The sequence below is a fragment of the Ananas comosus genome, linkage group 4, assembly GCF_001540865.1.
Source record: "Ananas comosus cultivar F153 linkage group 4, ASM154086v1, whole genome shotgun sequence".
NCBI lineage: Eukaryota > Viridiplantae > Streptophyta > Magnoliopsida > Poales > Bromeliaceae > Ananas > Ananas comosus.
This window is the reverse complement of record NC_033624.1, coordinates 14,797,902-14,820,170: the sequence shown is the minus strand read 5'-3', so window position 1 is coordinate 14,820,170 and position 22,269 is coordinate 14,797,902. Positions and strand designations below refer to the sequence as shown.

Sequence of the window (22,269 nt, the reverse complement as noted above, 5' to 3'; positions counted from 1 at the left end):
CATAATTAAAGCTATATATACAGAGGTGAGCCCACAAGATCCTTTGAACCGGGAAAAAGTGGTCACGTGAAATGGGCTCCTGGGGACGCAAGTGTACGTGTAAAAAGTACGCGTCCAATTTGAATACCGGGAACACCTTTATCGAGCGTTCGCTGTGACAGATCACGGGATTAATTGTTCCGATGCGAAATGGACGGGTGAGATCGATCTCCGCGGGTAATTTTTGTATATGTCAATATGTGTTCAGCCCCTTTTTCTTTTGACGGTACATATACATATATCTATCATGCATGAGTCGAACGTAGCAGCAAGAGGTGGCGACGAACGCCACCTCCCACCGTTGGAACTGATGACGTGTCACGTCGAGGAGATTCTGATCGCGTCAAAGAGCATTTGAAGCGTCATCAGAGCTACATGGCCCGCTAAGGGTTCCCTTATTTTATGTTCTTGTGAGTTGTGAGAGCACATGAGGTGCAATTAATCCTATGCGTTGAATTTTTTTCGTATATATATAGTATTATTTCACAATCTATTAATAACATATTAAATTTATATGTTATTTAATTTTTTCGTATACTAAAAGCTGCACCCTGAGAATAAATTTACACCAGTACCATGCCTCTTAAAATTAGCTAAGCTAGAAGTTAGCTTACTATATACGCTATAGACACGCTGAGTCAAAAACAGAGTCAAAATTGCCCGTTCTTCGTATAATCTTTTATTAGGTCGGTAGCTACAAGAGAATAATATCTGGACCCTTCAACTTGCTTTTTAAGGTTTAATTTGGTATTAAGGGCTATCTACTGCTATTAGAAAAAATAGAATTAAGAAAAAAAATATAGAGATATGCTTCTGCGTTCTCTGATGGGACCGCAGAAAATATATCGTAATCGATTCATCGCAATATGCGGAACGTAATATTACGTACGAAAATAAATAGAATATTTTTTCAACATATTTTCTCACCGCAAGTAATGTAATTTTTTCATAATTCCAAACGAAGCCTAAAACAACACAGCTTTGGCCCAAAACGCTTGCTCAGCTAGTATTCTATGGGCCATTAACTTAACCTTAGTGCCACGTAAGCTTAAGTGTGGAGGTGAGCATAAATTTTGCTTGAATAAAGGGTAGAAAAGAAATTAAGTAGAAAGAAAATGGGGAATAACATTTGTCGTTTGTGGGTGCACATTCCGTATGTCTTGTGCATCCTTTTGTCAATCTTTTGTCTCATCTCATAATCTTAATCCGACCAAAAATCAGTATTCATATATATATATTTAGTCTGAAACTCAAAGTTTAACTTATCTTAAGATAAGTTATGAGATATATATTACCATTAAACTATACATAAGTGAAGTATTGGTGTGCATCCGGTGCACGCAATAATAGTTGGAACCATAAACGACACTTTTTTATGACAAATCCCAGGAAACACGTGCCCCACTCTCGATCCGCCCAGGCTACACTTCCACGCCTCTCTCTCTCTCTCTCTCTCTCTCTCTCTCTCTCTCTCTCTCACCCAACTATAAAAACCAAACACACACACTCTTAACTCTCACCTCTCATCTCTATATATAAATGTCTCCGTAAACCATTCCAACCCTCCTTCTTCTTCTTCTTCTTCCTACTCCCACACAGGGCACAACAGAGAGCTTACCAACAACAATTTAAGCAAGCCTTAGCTTATTCGTATTTATATATGTCTGGTTCCGTGAACATAACGTCGATAAAGACGTCGTCGAACGGCGTGTGGCAGGGCGACGACCCCCTCCTCATCCTCCAAACCATCCTCATCCTCCTCGTCAGCCGCCTCCTCTCCTTCCTCCTCAAACCCCTCCGCCAACCCAACGTCATCGCCGAGATCATCGTACGTACCACCCTCAACCTAAACCTAAACCTAAACCTAACTAACTCAACTCAATCAATCAATCAATCAATCAGTCCATAACGATCGTTGATTGATTAAGTATATACTGCATGTATACGTTCGTCTGTTTTCTATCAGATCGATCTTATGATGATAATGATTTAGGGCGGGATCATACTGGGGCCGTCGGCGCTGGGGCGGAACAAGACGTACCTCCATGCGGTGTTCCCGGCGTGGAGCACGCCGATCCTGGAGTCGGCGGCGAGCATCGGGCTGCTGTTCTTCCTGTTCCTCGTGGGGCTGGAGCTCGACCTCCGGTCGATCCGCCGCAGTGGGCGGCGCGCCTTCGCGATCGCGGCGGCGGGGATCTCGCTCCCCTTCGCCTGCGGCGTCGGCGTGGCCTTCGTGGTCCGCCGGGCGATCCCCGGCGCCGGGGCATCGGAGGGGGGCTACGCGGCGTTCCTGGTGTTCATGGGCGTGGCGCTGTCGATCACGGCGTTCCCCGTGCTGGCGCGCATCCTGGCGGAGCTGAAGCTGCTGGCGTGGGTGCTGCTGGCGCTGGCGGTGGCGGTGTCGGGGGACCGCCGCAGCCCGGCGGTGTCGGCGTACGTGCTGCTGTCCGGGGTGGCGTTCGTGGCGGCGGGGATGGGGGCGGTGCGGCCGGCGATGGAGTGGGTGGCGCGGCGCGCGGCGGAGGGCGGGGAGGGCGAGGCGCTCTGGATCTCCCTCACCCTCGCCGGCGTGCTCGTCTCCGGATTCCTCACCGACCTCATCGGCATCCACGCCATCTTCGGCGCCTTCGTCTTCGGCCTCGCCGTCCCCAAGCACGGGCCCTTCGCCGAGCGGCTGACGGAGCGGATCGAGGACTTCGTCTCGGGCCTGCTGCTGCCGCTCTACTTCGCGTCGAGCGGGCTGAAGACGGACGTCGCCACCATCCGCGGGGGCACCGCGTGGGCGCTCCTCGCCATGGTCATCGCCACCGCCTGCGCCGGCAAGATCCTCGGCACCTTCGCGGTCGCCATGGCGTGCCGCATGTCCGCCAAGGACTCCATCACGCTCGGCGTGCTCATGAACACCAAGGGACTAGTCGAGCTCATCGTCCTCAACATCGGCAAAGAGAGAAAGGTACATATGAAACAATCATTATACTTTAAAAACTTAAAAAATTGTTAAAGAATGATGTTTATATATTTTTTAAAAAAAACTTCAAAAACTTTTCGCATGGTTTCGCTCTTTTTTTTATTTTAGTACCATATGATTTAAAGTATATTAAGTTAGTACATGTAGTTTTTTACTTTATCATTTTAATTTTCTATGGTTTAAAATGTATTAAGTTAATATTCTGGGATTTTATTTTTATATCAAGTTCGTATCCCGTGGTTTTATTTTTGTATCAAATTAGTACCTGTGATTTTTAAACCACAAGGTACTAAAGTGATAAAGTGCGAAACCACAGGTTACTAATTTGATACAAAAATAAAATCATAGAGTATTAATTTGATACAGTTTAAACCACATAATAGTAATTTGATACACTTTAAACTACAGAATACTAAATGAGAAAAAATGAAACCACAGGGGGTATTTGAAGTTTTCCCTATTTCTTATATTTAACAGTAAGCACACGTGTGTGTGTGTGTGTGTGTATATACACACTGCTACTACTCCATGGTAATTAATTAACTCTGTTTTATCTCATACCATCTGAGCTTATAATAATAATTAATTTGCACATATTTGTTAGTCTTCGGAGGAAAAGTAAATAAACAGAGAGAGAGAGAGAGAGAGAGAGAGAGAGAGAGAGAGGGGCATCATCTCTACCCCGTGTCTGTTTATTTCCGGGAACAAAATAAAAAAAAAGAAAGAAAAAAGGACACGGGGAAAGGAAGATGCTCCTGTGGTTCACGCAAAACCACCTGTTACCTGGCTTTCGATATTAGTGTTAAAATATACAGAGATTCTTTTATAGACGATTTGGATATCCGCTATACTAGCTTAGCTGTGCACCTAAATTAAAGTGACCATGATGAATTTTTTACTTTTTTTTTCTCATACAATATTTTTTATACTTTTTTTATTATATTTTTAAACTTTTTTTACTAGATTTTTTAGAAAAATGAAATCCTGGAATGAATTGAATGTAAAATTTATATCAAACTTCCCAAATGGCATTCTCAATTTCTCATGTATGTTTTGAATTAAAGTAGCGCTAAAAACTTAAGAGAAAAAAAAATAATCAGAACCTATATGCTGGGCCGTACGAGCATATAGGTACGTAACTCATGACGCAATAGTTCATCTTAAACGCCTCGACTATAATATTACAGAGTAGACCAGAAGTTTGATCGAGTTGACGATATGTGTCAGATGTGACTCGAAATCTACTATCGATTCAGATTCGAGTTTACGACTCGCCGACAATTTTGCGGTGCGATCAATTTAGAAAAGAAAATTATGAAGGAAAAATGAATGTTTGTAATGGGTAGCAAAGGGTTCGGGCCGACAGGCCCGAGCCTGTAGAGTTTTTTTTTTCGTTTTTGCCTTAGAGACGTAGGATCGTGGTTGGTTGTAGCCTGAAGAACATTGTATTCCCTTTTTCGTTCCATAGTGAAGTCCTCTCTTCCCTCGCCTGTGATTTTTTACCCTGTAAAGAATTTTTCACGTAAATCTGTATCTCTTTATTTTCTACTTGTGGTTTGATTATTTTTTATGTTCATCATTTTATTTCCGTTTATACGTTTGTCGTAACATGTGTAAACATAATGATAATATATTATTATTGATGGACATGCAGGTGCTGAACGACGAGACGTTCACTATTCTGGTGCTGATGGCGCTCTTCACCACCTTCATCACCACCCCGACCCTCATGGCCATCTACAAGCCCGCCCGCACCGACCCACCACCACCGCCGCAAGCTCCGCGGCTCCGCCTCCCCCTCCTCCCCCTCCTCGTCCTCGTCCTACGTCGCGGCCGACCCGAAAGAGCTCCGCGTCCTCGCCTGCGTCCGCGGCGACCGCGACCGGGACGTCCCCTCACTCGTCCGCCTCATCGAGACCCTCCGTGGTAGGGACGCCACCGACGGCAAGCACCGCTGCTCCCGCTCCCTCAAGCTCTACATCCTCCGCCTCCTCGAGCTCACCGAGCGCCCCTCCTCGATAATCATGGCCCGCGCCGTCCTCCGCAACGGCCTCCCCTTCCTCCCCCGCCGCCGCCCCAGCGGCGACCACATTGCCGTCGCCTTCGGCGCCACCAGCCGCGTCCGGGGCCTGACCGCCGTCTCCTCCCTCGCCACCATGCACGAGGACGTGTGCGCCGTCGCCGGGGATAAGCGCATCACCCTCCTCCTCGTACTCTTCCACAAGCACCGTGCCGACTCCGACCACCACCGTCGCCATCACCACCACCACCACAGCAGCAGTGAAGGTGCGTAACAGGCACTAGAGATTCGATCTCTAAAGGTTAAAACTATTTTGACAAGCACAAAACGTGAACTTAGATTACATGAGAGAAGAGTCTCGAAAAATTCAAAAGGCTAAATTGATAGAAAATGATGTTTTAATATTTTATGCTCGGCAGATGGCAGCGACGACGACATGGAGAGCGTTGGACAGGGGTGGCGCACCATGACCCAGAGGATACTTAAAGAAGCGCCGTGCTCGGTGGGGGTGCTCGTAGACCGGGGCTTCGGCAGCAAGGAACAGACCACCGACGAGGCGTATCGGGTGTGTGTTGTGTTCTTCGGTGGGCCCGACGACCGGGAGGCGCTGGAACTGGCCGGGAGGATGGCGGAACATCCGCGGGTTAGGGTTACCGTAGTGAGGTTTATTACCCCGGAGAAGGATGGTGAGGAGAAGAAGCCGGGCGTCACCCTCCGGCCGTCGCAGCGAAAGAGCTCGGAGAGGAGCTACACCTTCTCCACCGCCGACGTCGACCGCGAGCGGGAAAAGGTCTATAGATTCTTTTTCAATTTTCTTTTTTTTTGCAAATATACCCATTGTTTTAAGTTATTTGCGTTTCCAGCCATAATTTTAATTCCATTTTCATTGTTTCAACTGTATCGACGCGATTATTGCCCCATCAACAGAGAGCATATCTACGCAAAACAAACTTCAGAGACTAAATTGTTATACAATCGAAGCTCGAAATCAATGACTAAATTTGCAATTGACTTTTTTTTTTTTCATTATTTGGGTGTAGGAGCTTGATGAGGCAGCAATAGCGGAGTTCCGGCAGAAGACGGAAGGGGCGGCTAGCTACGAGGAAAGGTCGGTGACTGCCGGCAACGTAGTGGAGGCGGTGTTAGCGATCGGGCGAAGCGGCAATTACGAGCTCATGGTGGTCGGGAAGGGCCAGTTCCCATCCGCGATGGTCGCTGAGCTCGCTGGCCGGCCCGCGGAGCACCCTGAACTGGGCCCCATTGGGGACGCACTCGCGTCCGGCCGCCACGGCATCGGCTCCTCCGTGCTCGTTATCCAGCAGCACAATTCAGTCCACTCGGAGGAGACGCCCGTGTCCGTCGTCTTCGACGGTGATGCCGCCACCGCCGCCGATCCCCCCAAGGCCTTGCCTGAGCCGTAGGATCAGTTCTTCGCAGATTCGACTTACAAACCGAGTTTCACTAATATGATGATAAATTGTTGTTACGTATAATTTTTTCTTTTATTTTTATTATCATGGATTATCATAGAGTATATATAGATGAATTCGAAGCCTAAAAGAGATATCATAACTGCGCTCAAGCATTAAAGGGTCGAAATATGTACATAGTCCATCTCTATTGCGTTTGGACTCTACCCACCAAACAAGGTAACACAAATAAGGTTTAAGCTTTCGAATAAGCACTTTTTCTCTATTGTTTGTTTTGTATCCAACGTTCCTTGATGGATCGCTTCCCATTTAAATTTTTTCCTCATTAGCTAAAAGCTTATACAGACACCGTAGCTTCCGTTGCCGCGTAACATAGCAACGAGCCATCTATCTGTTTATACACTACGAATGGAGAATGGAGCTCTCGTGTAGCGATCACGTGCTCGTCTCCTCGTCTTCGTCCTCCTCCCAAATCCCAATAGCTCGTGTGAAGCACACCGCGACCGTGACAACCACGACGGCGAACAACGGGGGGATGAAGATGTCGACGTTGGAGCGGTCGAAGAGGTGGGCTGGGACGCAGACCATCTCCCATGGGGGCCCATCGAGGGGGAGGCCCACTGGGCCCACTAAGGCCATCGGGCCCAGACCGTCACACGCTTGTGAGAGGGGCGAGGACGGTGACACGGCCCACACGAACGCAAGCTCCGGAGTGAACGCCGCCAGTGCCACCGCCCCGGTGACGACGGCCGTCCAAGTGGCAGCATAGAGAAGCAGCGCATGGCGGCTGAGGAGGTCGCCGCGGAGATTCGCGAGGGCGGAGAGGAAGAAAAGGGCCATGTATTTCGTGGCGTGCGCATATTGCGGAACTGGGGAACACGGGTGGATAAATACTAAATGAGTGAGAAGTAGGAACGGGTGGATTGATAATTTAGGGTTTTAAAAAGGGAGCAGGTGAGCAGAGACACTTGAAAGAGAAGAGGAGAGCGCATGAACGACTCCTCACTGTTGGTTGGTGCAGTTGAAGCATTCTCGGTCACGTAAGAAATTCAGTTCACTGGATCAGAGAATGATATTTGAAAATTTTAATACAGTTCAGCAACTAAAGGAACCGAAGCTTATAAGTGGTGAGAATTGTAGCTGATATGGAATTATCAAAGGTTGTGATTAAAAGACCCAGAGAAATGCTACAGAAAAGGAAAAAACAAAAACGGAAATGAGGTTACAATACCACATGACCTAATCCAATTAAGATGGCAGTCAACCAATTTGTGTCACCTAAGCATAATCACCTAAATGCCAACTCGAGCTGTGATTAAAAGACCCAAAGAAACGCTCCAAAAAATAAATAAACAAAAGGTAAAAATACAGCATGACCTAATCCAATTAACATGGGAGTCAACCAATTGTATCGCCTAAGCATAATTACCAAAAAACCCAGATCTTCCCAGAAGCCCAAATAAGGATAGCGACGTTGACAAAGCAAAAACTATACTAAACTGGGTCAGAGAGGTCACTACCTATTGCTTCAAGAGCAATTTTACACGCTGTTAGTATCCACATTGGAATGGAAAGAAGATAACGGACATAACATATGGAACATCCAGTGTTCACAGGGATACTGCAGCTAAAATTGTGCTGGTTTTGGAACCACATGCATTTCAGGGCCTCAGGCCCGTGTAATTATAGAAGGAATTATAGACATTTAGGATGGTAAGGACTCCAGGTAATAAATTGGTGGTTTGGGAGGAAATGTTTATAGAAAATTGTCTCAGCTATTGGATTATGTTGAAACATCAATAAAAACACTAGCTAGTACCATACACCTCAATAAAAAGAAAGTACCTGGAATTGCATCAAGGAGGAAAGTCTCATATGGGGACCAATTTTCCGTAGATACCTGCATTTTTGTTGCGCCAGATGAATACATTGCGTTAAAATTAGCAACTGATTGTTGAGAACATCTAAAAGATCTTAATCAACGATATCAGTATGTGAATGCACCTAAGCAGAGCACAAGCAGGGAGACATCTTCCTCAGAATTTTTATTACCACCAAGAACCCCATCTGCAGGGAACTCAAACATTAGAACATCTAAAAGATTATTCTCTTGAATGATAAGATTATTATATATGTGACTCTAATCTAAGTTTTCTTATTCCTTTTTTTAATCCCCACAAGTCATATAACCCCATTCATCCTATTCTATTTTAAAAAGCTGCCCCTTGTTAATGATGGTATCTATATGCTTTAATGATGCAGATGAGGAGAGATTGAAGGCAAAATCATGCACACCAGTACTAAAGAAGGTTGGAAAGAAAGGGGTCAAGTAGGAAACTGGAGGCTAAGGGGGAAAGGTTGATCTCAGTAACAAAATAATTCAAAGTGTTGAAGCATAGAAAGAGTTACCAAAAGAACGCTGAAATATTAATGACAATACAAACAGCAGTGATATACACAAAAATGAATAATTACGAGTATATTGGAGAGATGGACATGAGCAAGTAGCGATGAGGGAGGAAAGGCATGCATGAGGAGAAAGCTTCACAGATGCATAATTTGCAACAGTTTCAAAAGTGTGAAAATTAGCACCAATTTATTGAAATGTCTAACACATCATTAAGCAAAGATATCAGCATATCCATCTACCTAAATGGAACAAAATGCTCAATTTGCATCAACATCAGCACATAAGAAAAAAAAAAAAAAACATCAATTAGCATGCCAATAGATTCAGCCACCAACCATTTGCTCAATAACTCAATCCATCCATCTTGCTGCCAAAAAAAAAAAAACAGAAAAGAGCACATGCCTCCACAGACTACCTTGCTATAGCACTTCCACTGCAACAAAGTATATGAACTTTTATACTGATACACATAACCCAAATGTGTATTGTATAGTTTGCCACTAAATACAGACAAATACATCAACAAGTTCCAACGGAAGTGCCAACATTCCGAAAGGAGCTTATATAAATAAACAGTGCATCAAACTACAGAGTAATTTTTTATTAGCTTGATATCAGAAGATTCAAACAACAGAACACATAGACACAAACTGAAAGCAGATCTAGTCATTAGTAAATATGTTTCTGCAACATATCCAGATATTTCAAAGTGAATTATCACCATTAATTTCAGATGTAATAGCATCACACATTCTTGCATGAAATGTCAGATAAAAATAAAAGATCCTACTGTAAATAAAAGCCACGAACAAACACGGAATAAACACTATGCATAGCTCCAAAAATCTGCAACAATGTCTACTTTGCAAAGGCAACTAGAGTCCCAAGCATCACCAAGTAGAGGAAAATTCAGAAATCCAAATTCACCAGCAAATCATGACACTAGTCATTTTCTAATGAACAAAAAAGAACACAACCAAGGAGTGATAATTTTCAAACATAGACATGGTTGATGCAGCAAATTGTCAAGAGTAAAATATTTGGCAAACCATTAAATACCTGCAAGGCAATAAGGGTAGCCTCACAACAGAGAATACTCAATCAGGCAAAACTTAACTCCAAAATACATTCAGAAAATCATAGCAGTGAAAATTGGCATATACAATATAATAATAAATATATGAACATGCAAATTGGGTATATCCACCAGATTGCCCAATAAAATTAGCTCGTAAGATTTTTTAAACCCCTGCAAACAAATGAAGAGAATGCAAAATAACTAGGAACTTATTACATACGTCAACCAAATCCTACATAATGTTATGCTTAACGGGTTAGAAACTCATGAAATACATAATTTGATGAAATACCAGCCTGAAATAAAGGAATTTGAGGGAAAAAAAAAATAAAGACAAGAAGATTAAACACCAGATTGAAGAAACAATGGCAAAATCAAAGCAACCTGAGATAAAGGATGAAGCATTATGTTTCACATTTAAGGGGGAAAAAAAAAAAAACACTATATTTTACACCAGGGAACAACCATTCATAGATGCATCTACTAAAACCAAAACCTAAAACATAACTACTAAGCCCCCAAATCAGATCAGTTAGAAGCCATCCAACCCAAAACCCTAACCGATTACGAGCTCGTGAACTTGGTGACGGCCTTGGTGCCCTCGGAGACGGCGTGCTTGGCGAGCTCGCCGGGGAGGACGAGGCGCACGGAGGTTTGGATCTCGCGGGAGGTGACGGTGGGCTTCTTGTTGTAGCGGGCGAGGCGAGAGGACTCCTGGGCGAGCTTCTCGAAGATGTCGTTGATGAAGGAGTTCATGATGCTCATGGCCTTGCTCGAGATGCCGATGTCGGGGTGGACCTGCTTCAGCACCTTGAAGATGTAGATCTTGTACGTCTCCGTCCCCTTCTTCGCCTTCTTCTTCCTCTTACCCTTCGCGTCGCCCCCCTCCTTCGCCGACGACGACGAGGGCAAGCGCTTCTCCGCCCTCGGCTTCTTCTCCGCGGGGGCCTTCTCCGCCGCCTTCTTCTCCTTCTCCTTCTCCTTATCCTTCTCCTCCCCGGCCTTATCGGACGCCGCGGGCTTCTTCTCCGCGGGCTTCTTCTCACCCTTGGGCGCCATGGGAGACGAGATCGAGATGCGAAGCGAAAGGATAAGTACACAGGGGAAGGAGACGATGCGGAGGAAGTTGAATAGGTGGGACGATGGGGAGTGTTGGTAGCCGCTTTGGGACTTATATAGAGGAGGGATGGGATTTGATTGGTTGTAACCTGGATGCCTCGGATCGATGACGTGGGAGTGATCTGGTCGTTGGTAGTGCATCGCGATCGACGGTTCGAAATGATGTTGACGTGGATAGATGACCTGGTGTAGGTCGTTGGCGGGTCTTTCTAATTTATTTATTTTTAAGCCCGATCTCGGTTTCAAAATACCGAAGCGGGTGGGATCACGTCGGCTCAAATAAGTATAAGGGAAAACTTTTCTTCCTATGAATTTTTATTTTTTTATTTTAGTATTTGTTGATTTAAAATGTATTAATTTATTTTCATATAATTTTTTTTCCTTTTTTTTATTAATTTTATTATTTTTTTTAAATCAGTAATAAAGTTAAAATTAAAGAGTACTAAAATAAATATTTGATATTTGATAAATCTATATGGATATATAAAGTTTTTTTTATATAATTTAATGAAATATTAACCAAAAAATTACCGAAAAAATAAAAACGAAACTACAGGGAGGCAAATTGATACACTTTAAACCACATGGTACTAAAATGAAAAACTACGAAACCGCAAGGAGGGTTTTTAAAGTTTTTCCTAAATATAATGCGGATCGAGGAGGTCGGGCTTAATATACTCGTGTCAACTTTATTAATAAAATTTTATTTCTTCGAACAGCAATCAAGGCCGGATCTTATGGATGTAAATAGTATTAGAGGATAGCAAGCAATTTTTTTTTATAAAATATAGCGTGCTATCTGCTTCATTTATAAAATAATAAATTAAACATCATGAATAAAAAAATAAATAAAAATAGTATAGTAAAAATATTTATCTAAAGGTTCTCGAGTCTTTAGTTTGCATATATGCCTTTGAAAGGAAGAAGCGGCAACATGGTAAGAAACGAAATAGCTCAAGACCAAGAGGATTAATAACGAGTGACACGGTTATTGACACGGTTATTGATATTATGCTAACTTCTTACATCAGTGGGATTTCCATGTAATTTAGAATAAATCAATAATATTTATGATCTATCTGCTGAATAATATTAAGTAACTACATGCAAGCGTAAATGGAATATAAATTATTTTGACTGGTATCTAAAATTGTTTTCACTCAGATTTGTTTCTCTCCCTTGCAACAGCTTGAAAATGGCATTATGCGAAAGATAACTTGTCCTTCGAGGTAGATATAGGCAATTTGAGCACTTAATTGGTTGTTGCAGCATCAATGGCGAACACTTAGCACTACATCCTGGCTTGCTTATGTAGTTATGTTCGCCATTACCCCTACTATAAAAATGGAGTCTCCACAATTCAAAGTCCAGCATGTATTATCTTTCTAAAAATAATTTTATTTAGTACCAGTAAAAATATATATATTTTTTTAAGAAATAGATAGTATGCTATCCGTTTCGTTTATTTTATTTTATTTTATTTATAAAAAAATTTTAGCTGGAAATATGAATTAATTAGAATTTGAACTAGGGACCACGAGTACCGACCACCATTTTTCATTGCATTAGTAGCAAACATAAATTTTACGAAATCAATGACTACCTTATATCTGTCAGTCGGAGATCATGGTTCATCCTAAAGTGATGGCTTCCAATTACATTTTTTTCTTGTAATGCAGCTTGAGTATTGCTATTGCTCGGGTGGCAGTGGCACTCGCAAGTAGTGTTTACAAATGTTTACAATAACTGATCGTATCCAACATAATTAGTTAAAAACTTGATAATTAATATATAAATATTAAATTTTAAATTTAATTATTTTATATTTTTTATCAAAAATTATTTTCTTAAAAGTAAGAAAAGCGAATAGTCATGCAGAGAAAAAATTCTAGAATGCAACGGATATATTGATGACGTGGCGTAACAAATCAATCAAATGTCTTTTTTTAGAAATATATGTTTCATCATGATTGTAAAAAAATATTTTTATTGTATTTTTGTTTGAAAAGAAAAAATATGATTGGTTTGTTATTTATGACGTGGTGTAAGTGTGACAGGATAGAATTCCTCCATGCAGAGAGTCAGCTGTGAGTTGCTTGTACTGTTACTGTTGTAAACAGGAGACAAATTCGAACCCGAATCAAAACAACTATGATTTGAGCTCTCCAAAGCTCGAGCCTCACCCCTTCCAATGCGCTCGCTTCGTCTCCCTGCTCCTCTCCCCCGCTCCCACCACCACCACCACCACCACCACCACCACCACCGTGTCTCTTTCTTCTCTCGAACCCTCTCCACACACCATTTCTCCTCATTCCCTTCTCCTTCCTCGTCCTCCTCCACCTCCGAGCGCGACGAGGGCTTCGTCTCCATCCTCCGCTCCATTCTCCACTCAAACTCCAAGCAAACATGGCGCTCCTCCCTCTCCTCCCCCTTCGTCTCCGCGCGCCTCGCCCCCTCCCACGTCGAGGCCCTCCTCCTCGAAACCCTAGACGACCCTCGCCTCGCCCACCGCTTCTTCAACCACCTTGCCCTCTCCCACCGCTTCCCACATTCCCCCCTCTCCTTCGCCATCCTTGCCCACGCCTTCCTCCGCCTCGGCCCCAATTGGCTCGCCGCCTCCCTCCTCCAAACCCTAATCTCCACGCCGATCTCGCCCTCCGAAGCCTTCAATGCCGTAGCAAAGGCCCGCGATCTATGCCGATTCCCCTCTTCCCGCGGTTTCGACTTCTTGATCCAGGCCTACATCAAGGATCGAAGAGCACTAGATGCATTTACGGTCCTTAGGCTTTCGATCGGATTGGAACTTTGTCCCGAGGCGAGGACGGTCAGCGACGTGATGTTCTTGCTTGCGAAGATCAGGCGGTTTGGCATGGCAGCGAAGGTGTTTGATGATATTACTGAGCACGGGATTCGTCCCGATGAGTTTATTTATACTGCAGCTATTAGGGCGTTTTGTGAATTGAAGGATTTGAGCAAGGCAAAAGAGTTGGTTTCGCAGATGGAGATGAATGGGGTTCGTTCTAGTGTTGTTCCTTACAATGTGCTGATATATGGCTTGTGCAAGTGTTTCCGGGTTATGGAGGCTCTCGAGATTAAAAACTCTTTGAAAGAAAGGGGATTGGAGGGTGATGAAGTGACCTATCGAACCATAGCGTATGGACTATGCAAAGTAGAGGACTTTAACAAGGCTGCTGAGATTACCAGAGAAATGCTTAAGTTAGGATTTGCTCCTTCTGAAGCTAGTTGCTCATCTCTGATTGATGGGCTTAGAAAGAATGGGAAGGTGGAAGAAGCTTTTGACTTGGTGGATCAATTGAGCAAAGTGGGTGTGATCCCAAACCTGTTTGCTTTCAATGCCTTGCTCGATTCTTTATGTAAAAGTGGTAGGTTTGACGAAGCCGAATCTCTGTTTGCTAAGATGAGAGTGAAAGGATTGGCTCCGAATGAGGTTACATATTCTATTCTGATTCATTCCCTGTGTAGGAGAGGAATGATGCACGACGCACTCCAGCTGTTTGATAGAATGAGAGAAGAAGGCATAGAAGCAGGTATTTATCCGTACAATTCCTTGATCAATGGATACTGTAGGAAGGGTGATTTGAGAGAAGCGAAGGGTATATTGAAGGAAATGATTGATGAAGGTTTAGCACCAAATGCATCAACTTTTGCTTCTTTGATAGCTGCTTTTTGCAGGAAAGGGGCTTTGTCTAGTGCTATGGAGCTCCACAGCCAAATGCATGAGAAGGGCATCTCATGGAATACTCATACTTTCACAGCACTCATTGGCGGCTTTTGCCAGGCTAGGAAGATGGAGAAAGCAGCTAAGTTGTTTGATGAAATGATTGAAATTAATATCATGCCGAATGAAGTGACTTACAATGTTATGATAGAAGGGTACTGCAAGATAGGAGACACAAAAAGGGCCTTCGAACTATACGATCAGATGGTGAATAGGGGGCTTCGACCAGATAATTATACTTTTAGGTCTTTGATTGGTGGTTTGTGCTTGAACGGTAGAGTATCTGAAGCTAAGGAATTTGCTGATGATTTGGCTAAGCAACCTTATGTGCTAAACAAAATAAGCTTTAGTGCACTTCTACATGGGTTTTGCAAAGAAGGAAGAATAACTGAAGCATACAATGTGTGGAATGAGATGGCAAGAAGAGGGCTGGAATTGGATCTTGTCAGCTTTAGCATTCTTATATGTGGAGTTCTAAAGCAGCATAATAAGGTAGAGCTGCATTCACTATTGAGAGAGATTGCCAAGAAGGGTCTTAAGCCAGATAATGTGCTGTATACTATTATTATTGAGGCATATACTAAACAAGGAAATATAACCGAGGCTCTAGGCTTTTGGGATCGGATGGCCAAGGAGGGCTGTGCTGCAAATGCTGTGACATATACTGTCTTGATAAATAGCTTCTGCAAGGAAGGTCTTTTGACAAAAGCAAAGCTTCTTTGTAAAGAAATGTTAGTCAGCGACTTCCTTCCTAATGAAATTACTTACGGTTGTTTCCTTGACCATCTTTCTAATGAAGGAGATATGGACGGTGCTTTGGGTCTCCATTCAGTTATGCTTAGAGGGCATTTAGCCAATACAGTTACCTTTAATATATTGATCAAGGGTTTTTGTAAGCTCGGCAGAATACAGGATGCTATTGATCTTATGGCTAATATGAATGAAAGTGGTAATTTTCCCGACTGCATCACCTATTCAACACTTATAAATGAGTTTTGCAGGGTGGGTGATATAAAGAAAGCTTTTAGGCTGTGGGATGAGATGCTAAGTAAGGGGCTGAAACCTGATATAATAGCGTATAATCTTTTTATACATGGATGTAGTGCCAACGGCGAACATAACAAGGCTTTTGCGCTGTACGATCATATGAGAAAAAATTGGGTGCAGCCGAATTGGACGACATATAGAGCTCTATTCCATGGGACTTTTCTGATGGGTGCTAAAGGAGGCTGCCCACTGCTTATCGAATAATGTTGCCGGAGATGGCCCAGCCTTCTTGTGAACATTGTAATGGTTATGGTGCCATAGAGAAGTTATCACAAAAGAGCTCACAGGAAAATATTGTAGCTGTTAACGTGTTTCTGGTATTTTTTGGAGGGAAGAAGGTCAGTTAACAGTTTTATCTGTTTTTGGGTAAAATTATATTTTAGAGTGCCTTAACTATCAGCCATTTTGAAATAGACCTCCGACTTTGTTTTTTTCTCACTGACAACACCCCACCCCACCGCACACACCCCCCGCCGAATTGGGAATTTGGTTCAAACTAATGGTTCCATTGGATATCGGCTGTTAACTTTTAACTAATTACTCGGTTCATCAGTTGAGTTGGGGTGAGGGACACTTCCAAAATGGCCTATAGTTGACAACTCAATGTACATCTTTACCATTTTCTTGGTAGCTAAACCATATAGATCAAGAAGATGAATTACGTTGTTTTGTTTTATGTACTTTTAGAAGAATATCTTTTCAGATGTATTGAAGAATCGGCCATGGTGAGACTGGAGAGTTGCTTAACGACTAGCTGGCGGCTGGCCATCATCATCCCTAGGTGCAAGTCACGGAAACAGTCTCTTCTCAGAGATCTGACCCTCCAAAATGCGAGATTGGTGGAACTCTGGTTCTACAAGTTTCTCATTACATCTTTTGAGGTATGTTATCTAATGCGCATCTCACTTCATTTGCAAGTAATTCATTGTCAAACCTGGACTCAATTAATGTTCCTTATGCATGTTGATTATAGAATTTTCTTGGCAAATGATGTGCTAGATTTTATTAATATTTTATTTCTTTGATTATAAATTGCAGCGTAAGATTTGAAATTAGGAGCAATAGTTGTTCAGTTTTTTAGGGTGGTAGCTCTGACATATTTCATTTTTTTTCTTATATATATTGGTTACTTTACAAAGAAGCACCTTACACTCTGATTGGGCCCATAGGAAAACCAATATTTTCAACAGAATATCTTGCGGCAGAGAAACCCGCTTGCGAATAACATTCTTGACTCATCTACTATTGTCTTATAGGAAATGAATCCAACTTGGAAACGTCTCATTTTAAAGCCAATATATTATCTGCACCGTGCTACAAAGAAAGGAGTTTTCAGAATCCAGAAAGAGGTGGCTCTTTCTACATTTCTTTTTTTTTTTTTTCACTTTTTAATGTTTGTTCTCTGTTATCACATCCTTTATCAAAGGACAGAGAACTATCTTTACTTTCACTGATAAGTGGGGATTGATATTGGGCACTATTTTATGATGGTTGATAGGAATACATGACATGCGGTGCTTATTTGAGTTTATAATGCAGGATTATTGAGGATATTTGATCTGTCTGCAAAGGTCAGAGAACTAGGTAAGAGTCGGTCTCTCTTCTTAATTTATTTTCTGATATCTGGTTAAGTACCAATTACTATATGGATATGCTGTTATTAGCTTCCTACTGATAATTGTGGGAAGTTAAGAAAGCTTGACAAAACTCAAGCTTTTACTATGAAGTAAGGAGCTAAACACTTTCAACAAAGCAAAAAGCTTGGTTTCTTGCTGATATATTTTAAACTCAATTTCAAATTTGCTGCAGCTTTATTTGATTAAACTATTGGCTATATGCCTGTGGTGGCAGCTTTAAGTAGATGTGCTATTGGCTTGCTTAACACCTCCTGGTCAGCTGATATATACATATTTTACATGTTATTGTAATATTCACTGGAATTGGGATTGTTAACTATTTGATTGTTGACTTGCCAGGAATACTGCTAACAAGCTTATGCATGTATCTCCATTGAAAAGCCCGCAAATAAATTTTCAAGCATTTCATTGGAGACTATTGGCGAACCAACCAAAATTGCATATTGCTATACCTTTGCCAACTTAACAACACACATTAGAATTCGTCAGGCTATTTTCGTCCAAAAAGCCTCCTTTTAATACAATATGCTGAGAAGCATGTGAAGCAGCAAGTCATGATCAGGCCATCTTACAAACTGATCATTTAGTTCCTCCTAGTCATCTGGAACACTGTTGTTTCTTTTCCTTTATCCATTTTCACTTATTTTTTTTTATAAGAATAAGCCATTGCTATCCATAGGAATTATTTATCCAGAGACCAATATGGTAACTAATATTGTAGTTAGTAAATCCCTGTTGACCTTATAAGTACTGTTTTCTCCTGTTGTTTTTGCAGATAAGGTCCGAAGATTTCTGTTCGGATCCATTTGTGAAAAAACAAAATTCACTATATATCTTCATTTGTATGGGATAAGATCCAAAGATTTCTGTTCGGATCCATTTATTATGGTGAATTTGAGCATGTTAATGGTCACAGAGCTTGTAAGATAGTAGTTTGTTGAATGGAGAATGTATGAGTGCAGCATCGTTAGTCCCCTCTTTAATGTTGGGGATGAAGGAAATTGAGCCAGAGACGGTAAGGTTGCTTCCCTCGAGACAGGTTTGTAAAAAGATTTGACGTGTTGAATAAATTACAGCATGATAAGAGGTATGATAATTAATAATGAGATGCATCTCTTTAACTTAATTCTGGATCACGAAGAAGTCAGGAAAAATATCGCCTGTTTAGTTCTGGATCGCCAAAAATGGCTTCTAATGGCTGATCATCAAGTGCGGCTTTTTTAGCCTTAGTTTTTTTTATCTACTTTCCATCTTACAGACGCCTCACGTCCTTTTGGTTACATATTTGCTATGAATCCAGACCTGTTTTAATTTCCTGCAGTCGTGTTTTCTTGTCACAGTTCCAACTTTTTACCTTCTGATTCAACCAAGTGCTCTGACTCAAATTATTTACATGCGTTTTGGTTCAAGAAAATTCTGTTACTCAAATTGTCCGGAAGTAAAAACGTTATCATTGTTAAAGTTGTTATGTCAGTTATATCTTATTCCAGGTATGGAGAATATGGTTATAGCTTATTATTAGAGAAGTGCTTTTCATCTATATTATGCTCTGGCCCTAATGTTCCAGCTCATGCCCAGCCTGTGATAGACAAAATCCTGTTCCCCTCAGCTTAAGCTTTAAAATCGGTGTCCCAGAAAAGGAACTCTCATAAGCTAACAGGTAAAAATTCTCCTACCTTTCGGCTTCGAAGGTACGTGGTATCTATCAAGCGGCTTATTCTTATCAATTAATTCTCTGTCGAATATTGTTTGCTTTAATTCTAATCAAAGGTTGTCGCGACATAATAATTAGTTACTAATAGGATTTTTTTTATTGGTTTCTTTGCATAGGTTCTATGGGTAGTGCTTCAACATTTAGAAAGTCAGCTTCGACTTTTTTTTATTTTTTTATTTTTTGGAAAAGAAATATTTTTCAAACTTTCAACGCATGTTATTTGTGGGCCATTGGTTTGTTTCTGTTTCTCGATGATGTACTGCGGAATAAAGGCATGTGCATTGTTGTACGGGTAGCATCTTAGTTCACTATTTATTTTTGGAATATACATAACTAGCTTTAAAAAAAAAAAAAGGAATATGCGGGAGCTAAAAATGGTCGTGCATGTGTTTTCATTTGACCTGTGAATGTTCTTTCTATTGTGTAATGCACAATTTTGGATATTTCTAAATTAATAATTCGCTCAATCATGCATTCATTTATATTTGGATTTTGTGATACGATTTGAGGCACTTTGCGACATGGTTTATTTGTTGTCACTTTGTGTGATTGAAATGTATGGAATATGGTGGCATAGCATCTGAGGCACTTTGGATGGCCTAGAGCAGCTAAAACAAACGTTTTCTACATTGCGCTTTTGCCTTATATTCAAGCAATATCGAATAACTTTATACCGAGGTTGATTATTATGTGAATAATGCAGCTACACTAAAATTTAAAATTCGAAAAGCGTCTATTGCGTATTTATGTTGTTTCTAACTTGCAAAGACAAATACTTCGCACTCCCTTGCACCAGGGACATAAGTAATGGCACAAAGTTAATTAGACTACAAATACGTACGTGCGTCGTATATACGTCTAAAATGAATAGCTGACACCCCCAGCTGTAACCCATTTTCCTGCTAAGGGGCACTAATTTGGCTCACGGGCCAATAAAAGTCCAGTGGTAAATTCCGTAATTATCCCAACGAAGTGGGGCCCGTTTGGCAAATCGACTCGCAACCAACGCCGATGCACCGCGAATTCGCGGGTCACGGTCGGTGTTCGACGTGGCAAATTCTGAATGGTAGCAGTTCACCGTATTGCGGGGCCCACGCAATGGTCCGTCGCGATGAATATTTATACAGGATCGACCATGCGTGAACGCGCACCGACGTATTATCAATCTTCTTTTTCGATCGATCTCGATTTGCGCTTCGCTCCTCGTTTAAAGCCTCTGATCTCGGAGCCCTAATCTCGCCGGAGCCCTAGATTTTCTCTCTCTCTCTCTCTCTCTCTCTCTCTCTCTCTCTCGCCGCTCTCCCTTTCCCAAAATGGTACTTTCCCTTCTCTACTCCTCTAGGGTTTGTCATTTCTTATGGATTTTTCGCTGGTTTCGTCGATCGATCTGTTCTAGATTGCTTGGGATTCTTAGATATTACTTAATTTCTTACGATTTTGATGGATTTTGTAGAGGAGATAGCTTCGATTGTTGATTTAGGGTCTCTGGAGGGAATCGACCGAATCTCGTTTTGCTTGTGTACGATCTATGAGATTGATGTTCTCGATGTGTTTTGAAGATTTTGCTGAGATTTAAGAAGAGTTTTGTTTAATGTGGTAAAATTCTGTATCAGGGAGAGAAATCATGGATTAATTGAGATAATATGTTTTGCTATGGCATATATAGCTTTAGACTTTTCAGAGATCTGTTTGTTCAGCGTAGTTTCTTTCTATGTTTTCTCTTGATTTTATAGACTCCTCAGGATTGACTCTCGTAGGGTGGGCATCTCTTAGATCTTTAGAGTTCTCTTCTCGGAGATGCAATTGCGCCGTCGCATGTGATGTTTCTGATTTTACAGGCCAATGCTGCATCTGGAATGGCTGTGAATGATGATTGCAAGCTGAAATTCTTGGACCTGAAGGCGAAGCGAACCTACCGCTTCATAATTTATAAGATTGAGGAGAAGCTGAAGCAGGTCGTGGTGGAGAAGCTCGGCGAGCCGACTCTGGGCTACGAGGATTTCACCGCCAGCCTTCCTGCAAATGAATGCAGATACGCGGTTTATGACTTTGATTTCGTGACTGAAGAGAACTGCCAGAAGAGCAAGATCTTCTTCATTGCATGGTATTCATTTTTGGTCCCATTTTTTTTTGGCAAATACATGCAGATTAGAGAACTTACCTGAAAATTACTGTGTACTGAAGTGTGTGTATAAACTTTTAAAATTTTGAAGTATATTTGATTGATTACATCTTCGTAACTTTTTGACAGAAAGCTAGATAGTGAAATAAATATTGTAGAAATTCGGGTATCCATATACTTTTATCTCTGTTATTGTTGGTAAATCTCTCCGCTTAAACTCCTGGATTACAAGTATTATTTCCTTTTCCCTTTTTGTCTTAAGGTCCCCTGACACGTCGAGAGTGAGAAGTAAGATGCTTTATGCAAGCTCAAAGGACAGGTTCAAGAGGGAGTTGGACGGTATCCAGGTGGAGTTGCAAGCAACTGATCCTACTGAGATGGGCCTTGATGTCATTAGAGGCCGTGCCAACTGAGTATCTTTTGCTTCTGCAGTGGAGGTATTCTCCCTGCACTCTAGTTGCTTCAGTGAATGCTTATATTTCCTGGGATGGTGGATTTGGTAGACATAATACGGGCTTTGTCGTCGAGTATGTTAAATACTTCTTGCCCGCTTTGACTCGTCTTTACCTTTGGTATATATATATCTTGTGATATGTTATCTCGTGAACAACGTTATGTGAGGGTGTCTACTTGTAACCTGATATCTGCAAGCTAAGGTTATGTAATAGTTTGTGGATCTAGCCAAGTAGGCAACACTTTTATCTTGTTTCTATGAAGTTGCCTTAGTACCTGCCTATGTTTGATTTGAATTGCTGACGTGATGAGTGTCTCGTATATATTTTGTCTCTTCCATGCAAATCTAAGTGTCCGTATCTCATTTCATATCTAGCATGCAAACTGCATTTATCTTTTTTTAGTTTCGGTACTTGCTTGATGTACATATTAGACCTTGGCAATACATTTTCTCATAACACTGCTGCTTTCTATTATTATTTGCTAGCTTCTG

At 41.8% G+C, this 22,269-nt stretch overlaps 5 protein-coding genes across 10 annotated transcripts; 3 read left to right on the top strand and 2 right to left on the bottom strand.

The window, feature by feature from the left end:
* Nucleotides 1,612-6,708, top strand: LOC109708893 (cation/H(+) antiporter 20-like). The gene is given in 6 exon segments (XM_020230814.1): nucleotides 1,612-1,867; nucleotides 2,033-2,992; nucleotides 4,662-4,765; nucleotides 4,767-5,293; nucleotides 5,447-5,817; nucleotides 6,068-6,708. Coding segments are annotated over 6 exon segments (2,511 nt in total). The 5' UTR covers nucleotides 1,612-1,699; the 3' UTR covers nucleotides 6,449-6,708.
* Nucleotides 6,583-9,149, bottom strand: LOC109708901. 2 transcript variants are annotated; one of them, XM_020230826.1, is made up of 3 exons: nucleotides 8,462-9,149; nucleotides 8,303-8,357; nucleotides 6,583-7,514 (listed from the first exon to the last, which is right to left on the bottom strand). In XM_020230826.1, exon 3 carries the CDS (start codon nucleotides 7,295-7,297, stop codon nucleotides 6,893-6,895), a length of 405 nt encoding a protein of 134 aa, XP_020086415.1. In that variant the 5' UTR covers nucleotides 7,298-7,514; nucleotides 8,303-8,357; nucleotides 8,462-9,149; the 3' UTR covers nucleotides 6,583-6,892. The 2 variants fall into 2 exon arrangements, with proteins under 2 accessions (XP_020086415.1, XP_020086417.1); XM_020230828.1 differs by having other exon boundaries at nucleotides 6,583-7,326.
* LOC109708896 (probable histone H2B.1) lies at nucleotides 10,300-11,087 on the bottom strand. Its single transcript, XM_020230820.1, has one exon. The coding sequence runs from the start codon at nucleotides 11,002-11,004 to the stop codon at nucleotides 10,510-10,512; it is 495 nt and encodes a 164-aa protein (XP_020086409.1). The 5' UTR covers nucleotides 11,005-11,087; the 3' UTR covers nucleotides 10,300-10,509.
* LOC109708892 (putative pentatricopeptide repeat-containing protein At5g59900) lies at nucleotides 13,241-18,275 on the top strand. 4 transcript variants are annotated; one of them, XM_020230810.1, is made up of 5 exons: nucleotides 13,241-16,188; nucleotides 16,554-16,731; nucleotides 17,107-17,199; nucleotides 17,349-17,434; nucleotides 17,827-18,275. In XM_020230810.1, the coding sequence occupies exon 1, from the start codon at nucleotides 13,256-13,258 to the stop codon at nucleotides 16,052-16,054; it is 2,799 nt and encodes a 932-aa protein (XP_020086399.1). In that variant the 5' UTR covers nucleotides 13,241-13,255; the 3' UTR covers nucleotides 16,055-16,188; nucleotides 16,554-16,731; nucleotides 17,107-17,199; nucleotides 17,349-17,434; nucleotides 17,827-18,275. The 4 variants fall into 4 exon arrangements, with proteins under 4 accessions (XP_020086399.1, XP_020086402.1, XP_020086401.1 ...); XM_020230813.1 differs by having other exon boundaries at nucleotides 16,541-16,731; XM_020230812.1 differs by having other exon boundaries at nucleotides 16,538-16,731.
* On the top strand, nucleotides 20,328-22,079 carry LOC109708900 (actin-depolymerizing factor 7-like). Of its 2 annotated transcripts, XM_020230825.1 has the most exons (3): nucleotides 20,328-20,517; nucleotides 21,040-21,305; nucleotides 21,586-22,079. In XM_020230825.1, exons 1-3 carry the CDS (start codon nucleotides 20,515-20,517, stop codon nucleotides 21,734-21,736), a joined length of 420 nt encoding a protein of 139 aa, XP_020086414.1. In that variant the 5' UTR covers nucleotides 20,328-20,514; the 3' UTR covers nucleotides 21,737-22,079. The 2 variants fall into 2 exon arrangements, with proteins under 2 accessions (XP_020086414.1, XP_020086413.1); XM_020230824.1 differs by lacking the exon at nucleotides 20,328-20,517 and having other exon boundaries at nucleotides 20,558-21,305.

Bases quoted from the DNA above. Each gene is read 5' to 3' on its own strand.
- LOC109708896 (XM_020230820.1), bottom strand. From the start codon at position 11,004: ATGGCGCCCAAGGGTGAGAAGAAGCCCGCGGAGAAGAAGCCCGCGGCG.
- LOC109708892 (XM_020230810.1), top strand. From the start codon at position 13,256: ATGCGCTCGCTTCGTCTCCCTGCTCCTCTCCCCCGCTCCCACCACCAC.
- LOC109708900 (XM_020230824.1), top strand. From the start codon at position 21,022: ATGTTTCTGATTTTACAGGCCAATGCTGCATCTGGAATGGCTGTGAAT. The intron at 21,306-21,585 runs GTATTCATTTTT...TTTTGTCTTAAG, and splicing joins AAGATCTTCTTCATTGCATG to GTCCCCTGACACGTCGAGAG.
- LOC109708901 (XM_020230826.1), bottom strand. From the start codon at position 7,297: ATGGCCCTTTTCTTCCTCTCCGCCCTCGCGAATCTCCGCGGCGACCTC.